Source organism: Macrobrachium rosenbergii, chromosome 12, assembly GCF_040412425.1.
Source record: "Macrobrachium rosenbergii isolate ZJJX-2024 chromosome 12, ASM4041242v1, whole genome shotgun sequence".
In the NCBI taxonomy this organism is placed as follows: Eukaryota; Metazoa; Arthropoda; class Malacostraca; order Decapoda; family Palaemonidae; genus Macrobrachium; species Macrobrachium rosenbergii.
In genome coordinates, this window is record NC_089752.1 from 57,512,767 (window position 1) to 57,527,316 (window position 14,550).

Sequence of the window (14,550 nt, forward strand, 5' to 3'; positions counted from 1 at the left end):
TCTATCATCCCGTGATGGTATATATACAGCACATATATATATAGATATAGCTTTACTGGGGTTACTACCCCCAGTATAGGAAGGCGTATATATAGTATGCACCACTATACCGAAGATATCAAAACCGGAACAGAGCGGTGAGCCGTTGCATATACACTATATATATAATTTTTTTCTACACGACTGGGTCCATTTTCTTTTGTTTTCGTCTTCCTTTTGGATAATCAAAAGCAGCTTTACCATCTATTCTGGTTTGTTCTATTCAATCCTTTGCCTTCATTTTGAGATCAAACGGAAAGTAACCATGTCGACTAGCACGACTATTTAGTTCTTTTCTGTTGGAATTGTTTGAAAAAAATTTACCCCTTGGTTCCCTTCTGGTGGTTCCCAAGGATGGCTCCCCCTTTTTGAAAATCGTTTCGCTGGCCTTCGGCGCTGTTAGGGTTCGTCCAGGTACCCAGGTTGGGTTCCTTAATTTTTTCTCTGTTTTTTATTATTTGGTTACTTTTTTTATAATTTTATTTATTTTATTTATTTTTCAAAAATGTGGTGGCTGACAGCCTCGGATAGAATACAACAAAGGCTCGCACCTATTTACATTTAAGTTCCATTTTCAGGTAGTGATTGCATTTTATTTTTAGTTTTTGTTCCTCCTTGCCCTGGGTGTTTCATCAGGTTGATTTTAGTTTTTTCGAGTATTCTTCCTCCGAAATAACGATGAGGTAGTTCTGCTTCGACAAAGTTTATATTTCTTTGGATGTGTTTCCTCTAGGCAATTTTTGACTCGTTGGTTCCGAAATGTTTCTTCCCCAAAAACTCATTAGCCGTAAGGCCATAATTCGGGCATTACTATGGCTTCCAGGAGTAACAATCTTGGAGGTAATCATTTATAATTTTTTTGCCAGCCCTACCCCTTTTGCAACAAACGTGAATTCAATCCTTTTCTCCCTTCATTTGTAGGATTAGCTCCCTGGAAAGTCTAAGCACGCTGTGTTAGATTTTTGCGAATTTTTGAAAAATACTATCCACCCCTTGCGTCTCAAGGCGAGAATCAGCTGTAAAATAAAATCGTCGGCATTTCTGCGTCACATTTTGCCGTCTTTTTTCACGGGAAATTTCATATTATTCATTACATAAAAGGTTATACATCAAAATGTCACTTGAAATTTCATTTATTATTTGCAACAAAAATATATCATTCCTTTAGCTCTTCACAGTTTTTAATATTTACATCGAAATAACGATAAATAGAAAAAATCAACATTCGGTTATTTTTGACTCATTACCGAAATGATCGAAAACGCATCCGTGATAAAATTATTACATTCTAGTAACAATCAATCATTTACCTTAATTTTGCAACAAACGGAAAGTCTCTACTCCGCGGGTATTCGGTTATTTAGATTTTTGGTGAATTTGAAAAATGGTGGTTTCCCTTGCTGAACGCGCGCGCGGAATCAGCTGAAAATCGTGTCATTTCTGCGCTGATTGTGCGTCCGACTTGCCGTAATTTTTTTCACCCGTTTCATGAGGTTATTCACTCTCTGTGCAACCGTCCAGGACATGAAATGTGGAAGTCTTCTTCCGTTTTTACGCTACAACAAAAATATATCGGGGTTCCTTTACTGTTTTTCGTTCTTAGCTAATTGTTGGTTTCTTCGAAATAACGATATCTTAGAAAAATCAACCTTCGGTGGTGGCTTGGTTTGACCGAAATGATCGAAAAACGCATCCGTGTTTGCTAAAGTTGAGGACCTTCACGGCCATTCGAGCAATCAATCATTTACCTTTAATTCTGCAACAAACGGAAAGACCAGCTAGCACAATAAGTGGATTTTTGCTGAATTTCGGGATGTAGCCCTTGGCTAAACCTGGAATCAGCTGGAAAATCCAGGACCAGGTGGTAAGCTTGCCGTGTAATTTTTTTTCGCCGTTTCATATTACTCTGTTTCATCTGTTATACATCAAAATGTGCGCAATGGGTTTGTAAGAATACAACAAAAATATATCATTCCTTTAGCTCACATTTTTAAATATTTCATCGAAATAACGATAAATCCTCTAAAAAATGGCAACCTTCGGTCAGCTTTGGTCTCGACCTGAAATGATCGAAAAACGCATCCGGCAGGTTATAAGGCTGCATTCGGAGTAACAATCAATCATTTTACCTTAATTTTGCAACAAACGGAAAGTCTCTAGCACAATGTTTTAGATTTTTGTAAAATTTTGAAAACAAGAAGTTTCCTTCATGATAACGCTGCGCAGAATCTTCATGAAAATCGTGGCATTTCTGCGTCACCTTGCCGTAATTTTTAACCGTTTCATTTATTCGTTGCATCCAACAGTGTTATACATGAAGTTGTGTGCTGCAATTTCGGCTAGAATACAACAAAATAAATCATTCCTTTTAGCTCTTCACAGGTTTTTAATATTTACATCGAAATAACGATAACTGAAAAATTTAACCTTCGGTCAACTCTTTGACTCGTGGAAATGATCGAAAAACGCATCCGTTGACTCATCGGGCAATTTTACATTCGAGTAACAATCAATCATTTACCTTCATTGGACAACAAATCGAAAGTCTCTAGCACAATATTTAGATTTTTGGTGAATTTTTGAAAGAAATATTTCCTTCGCTCCCAGCGCGCGCGGAATCCGCTGAAAATCGTACATTTCTTTGCGTCTTCTTGCCGTAATTTTTTCGCCGTTTCCTCATTATTCGTTACATAAAGTGTTATACATCAAAATGTGAGCAATTTCCTCATGTGAAATACAACAAAAATATATCATTCTTTTTAGCCTCTTCACAGGTTTTAAATATTTTCGCTGTTCCGATAACAGAAAAATCAACATTCGCTGGTCAACTTGACCGACCGAAATGATCGAAAACGATCGTAAGGATAATTATTAACCTCTTGAGTAACAATCAATCATTTACGCTTAATTTTGCAACAAACAGAAAGTCTCTTAGCAATATTTCTGATTTTTGGTGAAGCGCCAAGAAAATACTGCCAGCCCCGCGCGCGCCCGTTTCAGCTGAAAAATCGTGTCATTTCTTGAGTCAGCTTGCCGTAATTTTTCGCCGTTTCAAGGCTTACCGTTACATAAAGTGTTATACAATCAATGTGCAATTTCATGTAGAATACAGCGTAAAACTATATCATTCATTTAGCTACTTTCACAGTTTTAATATTTACATCGAAATAAGTCCCTCAGAAATAGAAAAATCAAATTCGGTCAACTTTGACTCGACCGAAATGATCGAAAAAACGCATCCGTACTGAGAAAATTATTTACATTCGAGTAACAATCAATCATTTACCTTCATTCTGCAACAAACGGAAAGGACTGAGAGCACAATATTTACGATTTTTAATTTTTAAAAAACTTTCCTCCAGGATTATGTCCGGAATCCGCTGAAAATCGTGGCATTTCTTGCGTCAGATTGCCCCAAGTTTCCAAGGCGGGTTCATATTATTCGTTACATAAAGTGTTATACATCAAAATGTGCGCAATTCCATGTTAAATACAACAAAAATAAATCATTCATTTAGCTCTTCACAGGTTTTAATATTTTCAGGCCGAAATAACGATAACTGACAAAATTTTAATTCGTTCGGTCAACTTTGACTGGCCTACCTTCAGGGTCAAATGATCGAAAAACGCGGGGTATTCGTAAGCCGTATAATAAAATATTACATTCTAACAATCATTCATTTTACCTTCATCTACGCAAGTCATCAAACGGAAAGTCTCTGGGTTTTCAACAATATTTCTCCCGGAGTTTTGGTGGAATTTTTGAAAACTTCTTCCTCCCAGAGGAAAGAGAATGGCATTCTCGAAATTTCTCCGCGATTTACCTTAGTGGAATCAGCTGAAAATCAATGTGTCAGGTCTCCTCTATTCTCCCGAATCTTATAGACAAGATTTCGGCCTTGGACCACAGTCAGAGCCTATTATTCCTTCAATTTCCCCCTCCATAAAGTTGTTTATACATAAAAAGAGTAAAGGCAGTAGAATACAACATAAAATATAGCATTCTTTCTTCAGCTCTTCACAGTTTTTAAGCGCCAGTATTTACATCGAAATAACGAGGCGGCTCCAAATCAGAAAAAAATCAACATTCGGTCAATTTGACTGTCGGCCGGAAATGATCGAAAAACGTAATCCGTAGCTATAAAATTATTACATTCCCGAGTAACAATCAATCATTTACCTTCATTCTGCAACAAGCAGAAAGCCTGTTAGCACAATATTTAGATTTTTGGAACAATTTTGAAAGAAATATTTTCTGTTCCCTCAATAAATTTACTGCTGAAAGTATGAAAATCGTGGCATTTCTTGCGTCTGCTTGCCATAATTTTTTCGCCGTTTCATATTATTCGTTTCTTAAAGTAGGGATTCATACATCAAAATGTGAGCATTTCATATAGAATACAACAAAAATAAATCCATTCCAAAATTTTAGCTAGTTTTACAGTTTTTTGTCTTTTCACGAAATAACGATAACTGTCAAATTTCAACGTTCGGTCAACTTTGGCTCGACCGAAATGATCGAAAACGCAAAAATTGGGATAATTATTACATTATAGTAACAATCAATCATTTAACTTCATTTTGCAACAAACGTTTGAAAAGTCTCTAGCACAATATTTAGATTTTTGGTGAATTTTTGAAAATAATTTCCTTCTCATGAGCGCAAAATCACCTTAAAATCGTATCATTTCTTTGCGTCAGGCATGCCGTAATTTTTTCGCACTTTCATATTATTATCGTGGTTACATAAAGTCTATACATCAAAATGTGTGCAATTTTTATCAGAATACAACAAAAAAATATATCATTCATTTTAGCTCTGGCTTCACAGTTTTTAAATATCGGCTCTCGAAATAACGATAAATTTTGAAAAAATCAACGTTCGGTCAACTTTGACTCGACCGAAATGATCGAAAAACGCATTCGATGGTCCAAATTCTTACATTTTAGTAACAATCAATCATTTACCTTAAATCTTCTGCAGGAACTCAAAACGGAAAGTCTCTATCACAATATTTAGATCTTTTTGCACTTGACAACAAATTCTGTATTTTCATTCGGTCCGCGTGCGCGGAATCATTCTGAAAATCCGTGCATTTCTTTTGCAGTCTGCTTGCCATTAATTTTTCATAATATTTCATATTATTCGTTACATAAAGTGTTATACATCAAAAATGTGTGCAATTTCATGTAGAATACAAAAAAAAATAAATAATTCCTTTTAGCTCTTCACAGGTTTTTAATTTGTCGCTTCAAATAACGATGGTTGACAATTTTAACGTTCGGTCAATTGATGTATCTCGATCCGAAATGATCGAAAAATTCGTAATCTGCCATATGACTGTTTTTATATCTGGGTAACAATCGGTTCATTTACCTTCATTCTGCAACAAACGGAAAGTTCTAGCACAATATTTTAGATTTTTGGTGAATTTTACATGAAAAAGAAATTCTTATCTCCGCACATGCCCGAATCAGCTTAAAAATTTTAAGCATTTTCTTGAGTCCGTCTTGCCGTAATTTTTTCGTTCATCATATTATTCGTTACATAATTTAGTTATACATCAAAATGTGTGCGCAATTCCATGATTAGAATACAACAAAAATTTGCCTTTTTCTTTAGCTCTTACAGGTTTTTAATATTTAACGAAATGGCATGATTCTCTATCAAATTTTAACGTTCGGTCAACTTTGACTCGACCGAAATGATCGAAAAACGCATTCGTATAAAATCCGATTTACATTGAGTAACAATCAATCATTACTACCTTCATACTTGCAACAAACGGAGTAGTCTAGCATGTGGAATGATTTAGATTTTGGTGATTTTGAAAAAACTTTTAGGGGCTTCGGCTCACCGCACTGTTCCGACTCCAGGGAAAATCTTGGCAGTATGTTTCTTGGTAGTCATTTTGCCGTAATTTTTTTCGCCGTTTCCTAGAAATATTATTCGTTACATAAAGTCTTTTTCTCTGATACATCAAAATGTATACCTAGAAATTTCTGTATGGAATACAACTACCTTCCTCAAAATAAATCATTCCTTTAGCTCTTCACAGGTTTTAAATATTTACATCGAAATAACGATAATATATATATATATTATATACATTCGGTCATATATATATATATATATAGTATATATATATATATAATTTTCTATGGGTCTCTTTGGGTAAGCAAAAAATCTTATATTCTGGTGATATTCAATCCTTTACCTTCATTTTGCAACAAACAGAAAGTCTCTAGCACAATATTTAGAATTTTGGTGAATTTTTGAAAACTTTTCCTTCGCTCCGCGTGTAAACTCCTTGAAAATCTGTCATTTCTTACGTCAGCTGCCGTAATTTTCGCCGTTTCATATTATTCGTTACATAAAGTGCTATACATCAAAATGTGCCAATTTCATTTAGAATACAACAAAAATAAATCATTCCTTTAGCTCTTCACAGTTTTAATATTTCATTGGAAATCACGATAACTGACAAAATTTTAACGTTAGGTCAACTTTATTTCGACCGAAATGATCAAAAAACGCTTTACCGTAAGGCCAAAATTATTACATTCGGTAACAATCAATCATTTACCTTGTTTTGCAACAAACGGAAAGTCTCTAGCACAATAAGATTTTGGTGAATTTTGAAAAAAAATTTCCTTCCGGTCGCGCGCGCCAGATCCGCTGAAAATCCATGGCATTTTCTTACGTCAACACATAATTTTTCGCGTTTCATATTATTCATTACATAAAGTGTTATACATCAAGATGTCTGCAATTTCATGTAGAATACAACAAAAATAAATCATTCTTTAGCTCTTCACAGTTTTTAATATTTCCTGAAATCACGATATTGACAAAATTTTAACGTTCGAGTCGCTTTGACTCGACGGGGAAATGATCGAAAAAAGCATCCGTGGGATAATTATTACATTCAGTAACAATCAATTCCATTTACCTTCATTCTGCAGCAAACAGAAAGTCTAGCACAATATTTAGCATTTTTGGTGAATTTTTTGAAAAAACTTTTCCTTAGCTCAGCCTTGTGATTCGCTAAAGAAAATCATTGGCATTTCTTGCGTCTTACTTGCCGTAATTTTCGCCGTTCATATTATTCGTTACATAATGTGTTATACATCAAAATGTGCACCATTTCATTGGAAAATACAGCAAAAAATAAATCATTCCTTTAGCTCTTCACAGATTTTTAATGTTTTCATTGAAATCACGATAATGACAAAATTTTAACATTCGGTGTGACTCGACCGAAATGAAAAACAACCATCCGTAATCATAATTATTACATTCTAAGTAACAATCAATCATTTTACCTTCATTTGCAACAATTGGAAAGTCTAGCACAATATCTTAGAATTTTGGTAGATTTTGAAAAAATCATTTCCTCCGCTCATGCGAAATCCACTGAAAAATCCGTGCATTTCTTACGTCAGCTTGCCGTAATTTTTCGCCGTTTCATATTATTCGTTACATAAAGTGTTATACATCAAAATGTGCGCAATTTCATATGGAATACAACAAATAAATCATTCCTTTAGCTCTTCACAGTTTTTAATATTTTTTGAAATCACGATAACTGATAAAATTTTAATGTTCGGTCTTTGGCTCGACCGAAATTATCGAAAAACGCATTCGTAAAATTAATTCTTACGTTCGGTAACAATCATCACTTACCTTAATTTACAACAAGCGGAAAGTCTAGCACAATATTTCGATTTTTGGTGAATTTGCAGAAAAAATAATTTCCCTTTCCGCTCCGGCCGCGCGCGGAATCCGCTGAAAATCATATCATTTCTTGCGTCAGTTTGCCGTAATTTTCTCCATTTCATATTATTCGTTACATAAAGTGACATACATCAAAATGTGCACCAATTTCATGTAAAGAATACAACAAAAATAAATCATTTAACTCTTCACAGGTTTTTAAATTTTACATATAAATAACGATAAATAGAAAAATCATCCTTCAGTCAACTTCCAACTCGATCAAATGGTTCAAAAAAATGCAATTGTAAGCTAAAAAAACTTACAGTCTAGTAATATTCAATCAATTTCCCTTCGTTTTGGAACAATTGGAAAGTCTCTAGCACAATATTTTTGATTTTTGGTGAATTTTTGAAAAAACTTTTTTTACGTCATGCGTTAATTCATGCATCATTTTGTGATAATATTTTCTCTGTGTTGCTTCTAATCGTTTACATTCAACTATATACCAAAATCATCGCATTTAGTGTGCAATAAAACTAAAAATTTAACTCATTAGCTTTAACGTTTTCCCAGCACGTGATTTGTATACAATTATATACGAGTTTTTTTTCTCTGTCATATGTTCAATATTTATATATGACATTATTTTTTTCATTTCTGATGATTGCATACCTAAACTTCGGGCAACGAGAAAAAAGGCAAAAATGAACTCTTAATCTTGAAAACTAAGTGCGCTGTGATTTTTTTGAAAAAACGTTTTTTCCTTGACGCTACCTCTCGAGAGCGCTGGCATGTGAGCGTTTTAAAATAGGAGCTTGACGTTAAAGGGTTGTGATGTATTATGAAAAGCACATTAATTTGTAGAAATTGTATGAAAAACTTATATTATTGAAGTGTTGGGGCCATACACTTGAGAAAACCATACTTAAAAAGTAGAGTTTTTAGTTTAGCTTTTCAAATATAGTTGTTCCATGTACAATGCCAACACTTTATTTATGTAAGTTTTCTTAGATTTCTCACACCAAACAGATAAGGTGATTAATAGACTTTAACTGTTTTTCTTTTCAGCTTCGAGAGTACACACGCGAACTTCGGACTATTATTAACAAAGGTGGCGATGAGTCTGCTATAACTGAAACACTCACGAGGCAGATGAGTGAGATTTATCGTGTTGTAGCTATTTGCTTAGGCATTCCCCCGACAAACTTTATGTGGGAGTACTATGACAAGTCAAAGGCTTACCACAAAGTTGGTCCACTAACTCCATTAGAATTTTATAATGAACATGTCAAGAGTGTTTACAACGTTGAAGATAAGGTAAGTTCGCAGTTAACTTAATGTTTATATTGCATGTGTTTTAAAAATTAGTGTTACTTTTATTTTTTTTTTCACCTCATTATACTGACATTGGATTCTTGCTTAGATTGTTATACTGTACTTAGACACAACTGGAATATCCAAGATGATAACTTGAAAGATAGGATAGATTAACTGAAAAGATAGGAAATTATTAACTTTTTAACTGAAACACTCACAAGGTAGAGGAGTGAGATTGATTGTGTTGTAGCCATCTGCTTCAGCTTGAGGATCACATCATTAAGGCAGAAGAAAGTACTTTGGGCATAGGAAGCTGGAAGATGGAAGAGGAATTGTTTGAAATGGCGAGTATCATTTCATGAATAGTCCATACAGCACTATTTTGCAATGGGACACTTGGGCACACAAACAAGAACAACATAGTGCTCATTTCATCCGTTGGTATTGCACTTTAGCCAAGAGTAGCGTAGATGCTGATCACTGCTTGATTTATATACTTCCAATTGTAATAGGAATACAGTACAGTATTGATTTTGAGTAGTCTTTACACCTACTCTACCCAAACAAAATTATTTGGGATGAATCGTACCTACGGCTAAAGTTAGTCTATATCTCTGTGCCGACAGGCGAGTCAGCATTCAAACAAAAGATCGAATGGCTGCCCAGATGACTGCCTAGTTCACCTGTTCTCCACCAGGTGTGTTTCAAATGTTTTAGCTTTTGCCAGAATTCTCCTTGCTGCCATTGCACATAGGCAATTGATGGTATTCTGTGAAGTTTGGCTGTTTTGCACCTGTTTACGGTAATTTCATTTTTCTAGGATGTGTTCCACCGAACATCAGGCTATGTAGGAATGATTTTTGTGTAAGTAGGATGTTGAAATTTGAAGTAGATCAACATTCAGTTTGTACTGGCTGCAGGGGTATTGTGACCTGTTAACTAGGTGTGAGGAATGTAGAAATTGGTCTGAGGACTTTATGCTTAAATATGTCAGATATAGGAAAAGAAGGGAAGCCGATAGATTGCGAATGCAGTTAGTTAGGTCAGGACTTAAACCTGTCGGTTCCTCCCTACCTAGTGTCCCTTCATCTGTAGCTATCCCTACTCAGGCTAGGCATTTTGATAGCACCAGTATTGAGACTTCCTTTGTAGCTCCGCCTTCTGCTCCCCTTTTGGTTCAGGAAAAGCATTTTCAAGAAGTTAGAACAGGACGTTAACCTTATTTTAAGTTCTGTTATAAGTTTAAGGAAGTTCGTGATAGGGAACCGTTTCGAATCCCCCCATAGTGTGCGTTCTTTTCGTGTTCCCCTGTTCCCCTGTTCGTAGCCCGATCCTTGGACTGCCCTGTGATTGTGGGACTTTGCGAAAGAGTCAGCTACCAGGGAACCAGGTCGGTTCTTCGCTACATATGTGACTTCTGCCATCATCGGCACCTAGTATGAAGTTGTTAGCACCTATGGGGCTAATTATATAGGTATAGATAGTTTTATTAAAAATTATGTGTCTGTAGTGAGTTTTACTTACTCTGATGTTATGTTGACTCAGCCAATTGTTTAACCAGTCTCTCATCTTTTGCTCAGTCTAAATCCTTGTCTGCTGGCCTATTCCCCTTTCTCTGTTGAAATGCACTTGTTCTTTCTTTGCATGCGTTTTCTTTGGCTATTGGCAAATCTCTTACTTCTGCCTCAATTGATGTTTCTCTTTCCAAATCTACCATGGTTACGATATCTTCCGTTGTTTCCAAGCTAGACATTATTCTAGCTACATAGCTTTCAAAGGGTGTGCCCGATGGGAATGCTCTCAAGTACTGTATGTTGACTTGCTTTCAAACGAGGCGGGAGGGTCGTTGTAACTCCTCTTCCCTCCGCCTCCCAACATTTACCATTTTCTTTTGGCGCGTTGTTTTCTTTCATTTAGCTGACTCGTGTGGGCTCGGCTGAGTTGCTTCAGACTGTCTCCCTTTCATCGAGTCATGGATGTGTTGCAGTACTTGGCTGCTGTCGCCTCTTGTCGCCAGATGTTGCTTCCTGTTGCCAGCTGTCTCCTCCTGTCACCCTCTGGCGGAAGAAGAGTTTGAATTGGAGGATCTCCTTTGGTTTGATCGGTGTTTGCTGGAGTGTTGCGTGTCACTCTATCCTCATTTAGTTGGGGAAGGAGACCACATAGAGAATAAGTCTCGCCTATCTTCAAGTTTTCGGCACCCTTTAAGTATTCGGAGAAGAAAACCCAAGCTTTTCCCTTCAATTAGGGCTTGTCTTCTGGTTTTTTATGAAGTCGCTGAGTCGCCTCTTGGGATACAGCCGCTTAATCGGTGCTTAAACCATCTTCAGTATAAGGTTTGGTTTCTTTTCTCTTTCCTGTGAAGAGATGAGCTTGAGACTGACAAGTGCTGTGGACATGCTGAAACGGAGTATCAGTTTAGATTGTTGAAGTTTTTATCTTCTATTGAACTATTGCTCAGTATATTGCCTCTCAGCTGAGAGTTGTTGAGGCGCCAGCTTAGTGTGTTTTTGGTGCCAGCCTAGGGAGTTTGTGAAGCCAGCTTAAGGGTTTTTGGCGTCAAAAGGAGTTCAGTGAGGAAGATTGTTAGTTTTAGCTCGTTTCTGATGCTGCAGGCTAATGTTCTCATGTTGATACTAACTCGGTTTTGCAGAAGTGAGAACACTTGTGCTTCTATATGCTTATGCTGCACAGGTTAAGGTGATAAGGCAGGATATATTTGTGCAAGTCTTATTCTTTACCTTTCGGGGATTAGTTCAGCCCTCAGGCTCTGGTAGATGGCCAATTGCAAGCCTCCTTGCATGCTTGGAGAGACTTGGGAACAGAATCTTAGTTGGTGGAGGGAGTGAAGGAGAGTTATGATTCCTTTTTGGTTACCCTCCACTGGTTTTATCTCCTATTGCTGTTCCTTTGTCTTCTCCAGCAGAAGTCTCATTCTTTAGTAGAGGGTTGTAAAATAGAGATAATGAAATGGACCAGGCAGTAAATCACTGACATTTTACCTCTGACTTTCCTAGCTCCATAAGCAACTGGAGATTGGTTGTCATTGCTGGACGCATTGAGACTGAATAACTTAGAATGTCTGTCCTCATACCTTTTGGTTTTCCAGCATGGTTTTAGTGACTTTCCAAAAGAACTATCAGATATTTTGGTGGACGTGCAGAAGACATTTTTCTCATACCAGTACAACCTCAGTCACGCAAGTTTCTTCGAGGTGTAATTACAGAGGAGGTATTGCTGTTCAAGGCGTATTGCTTGGGTTAGTGTACAGCGCCTCTAAAAGTATTCGCAGGGAATTTGTTCCCCGTAGGTGGATGGTGTGAGTTTTTAGGAGCAAGAAATCTTTTATACTGAATCATTGGTTCAAGTTGGCCAACTCTGTCAACAGTATTCCAAAGGCCAAGGACCTGTTGCTTCACCTGGTTTGGTCTGTGTGCATTATGATTTTCAGTTGACTTCCCTAAGTCCTCCTCATTCCTATCTAGTGGTGTGGGGATGATACTTGAAATTTGCAGGCTTGTCTGTCAGAAGACGAATAGGCACTTGCTACTTGAAGAATTTTAGCCCTGAAGGAAGCTTCCTAAGTGGCAAGGGCTTCCTTTGTTAGGAAACGGCCTCACGGGATTTTATCAGAATAATCAGGTTCAGTGACAGTAGTCTCAACATAAGAGAATAGGAGTTACAGCTAATGTTCATTAAATTTGTAAGTAATCCAGGTGTATCATTGTCACCAGGTTCTGAGGGAGGTACTCTGTAACCAAGAGTTGACCAAGTTATTCTTAGACCAATATCCAGGTTTTGTTTTTTCCCACTGTTGTGCAACACGAAACAAAGAATCTTAACTAGTGTCGTTATACTTTCATACAACATAGAATAGTCAACACTACACCTGGTAAAATTTACTAGATGTCAGGGAGGTGGAAAGACCATCAAAGATGCCTAGCAGGTTTATCCCTGGTCAGAAACAAAGTCAGAGTGGAAAGTTTGCTTCTTTCAGTGAAGTGAACAACATGATGCTGGTTTGATCATTCATTCTGTGGAAGGACAGTGTTTTTGGCGATTGGAGATTCAGAAAGAACAAAACTACCTACAGAGTGGCCATTACATTTGCAAGTTCGACAGTTGCTGTGGGATTAGATGAGTGCTCAAATGTAGACTTATTAGCATGAGAGGAACAGGAACAACCAGTCAGTTACTACTCCTTTGAGGGCCCTCAGGCTTGAGCAGTGGATGTTTCCTTAAGTTTGGCATGATTCACTCATAGACCTTCCCCCCTCTATCACTCTAAGGAAGTATTGAGGAAACTTAAAAAATTGCTGAGTGACTCCTGTAGAGCCCTAGTAGCCTCAAAGCAAATGATTTTCGAACTTTCTAGCTCTCTCGGTAGATGTCTCTCTTATTCTTCTGTTACGGAGAAATTGGCTCAAACTACAGAATTCCATGCACTTCCACTAACTTCTGCATCTCACACTTAACCGCCTAGAGATGCTCGACTGTCTCTCCCAATAAGGGGATTGTCAAAGTTATCATGGGATCTATCCTTAATCAAGTGGAAAACATCTGTGGCCGTGTGTCAGAAGCAGCAGTTTGTGTGTTGCTCAGGGTGCCGTTCTAGAGGAATTTTCAGCATCTGGAACCTTGTAGACATCAAGGTTTCACTACTTTCTTGGTTATAGTAAGACTTTTTCGCTGTCTACTTTCAAGGTTTTTGTGCCATTCTTTCCTCGGTATTGCGTCATGTGCTATTAGATCTGGCTGACAATCAGCACCCTAAGGTGGATCTGGCTGATGATCAGCACCTTAAGGTGTTGAGATTGGGGTCCCTTCATCTCAGTATCAATCTCTCTGGAACGTAGATGCAGGTCTAAATTTTATGTACAGATTCTTTTGAGCCTCTGGAATGAGTTCCATTGAATTATTTACTATACTATGAAACCTTCTTTTATGTAGCACTATCAGCAGTTAAAAGAGTAAATTTATTGCAAGCTGTTGTATAGGGAATGCTATTTTATCTTTTTGCCTTAGAGCTGAGAATGATGTTCAGGCTAAGTTTTTCAGAAAACTGTAAGAATTCCAATTTAACCTCTAGTGGGGAAAAAAACAAAACTCTTCTTTGTCCTTTTGGGGCAATTTAAACTCACTTTTGTTTTGTGATTTTAGAAACCTAGAACATCTTTGTCTAAGGTTAAACCTGGAGGAGGCGAAGTTAACCTTTTGTTTTGTGGTTTTAGAAAGCCTAGATGTCTTTGTCAAAAATTAAGCTTGGAGGAGGCAAAGTTAACTTTTTGTTTTGTGGTTTTAAAAACCTAGAATGTTTTTGTCAACTGTTAACCCTGGAAGAGGCAAAGTTAACCTTTTGTTTTGTGTTTTTAGAAACCTAGAATGTTTTTGTCAAAGAACATGAGGCTCTCTGTGATGTATTTGATTAGGCTAGTGCATGAGAACTAGCTCCATAGCTTTTACCTTTATTGAAG

At 36.9% G+C, this 14,550-nt stretch overlaps 1 protein-coding gene across 1 annotated transcript in view; it reads left to right on the top strand.

Moving 5' to 3' along the window:
- The window catches only part of LOC136843678 (bleomycin hydrolase), a 162,040-nt gene that overhangs the window by 100,428 nt on the left and 47,062 nt on the right, over nucleotides 1-14,550 (top strand). Inside the window, exon 7 of the mRNA XM_067112240.1 lies at nucleotides 8,828-9,076. Coding sequence (XP_066968341.1) covers nucleotides 8,828-9,076 — 249 coding nt within the window. The remainder of the gene's footprint in view (nucleotides 1-8,827; nucleotides 9,077-14,550) is intronic.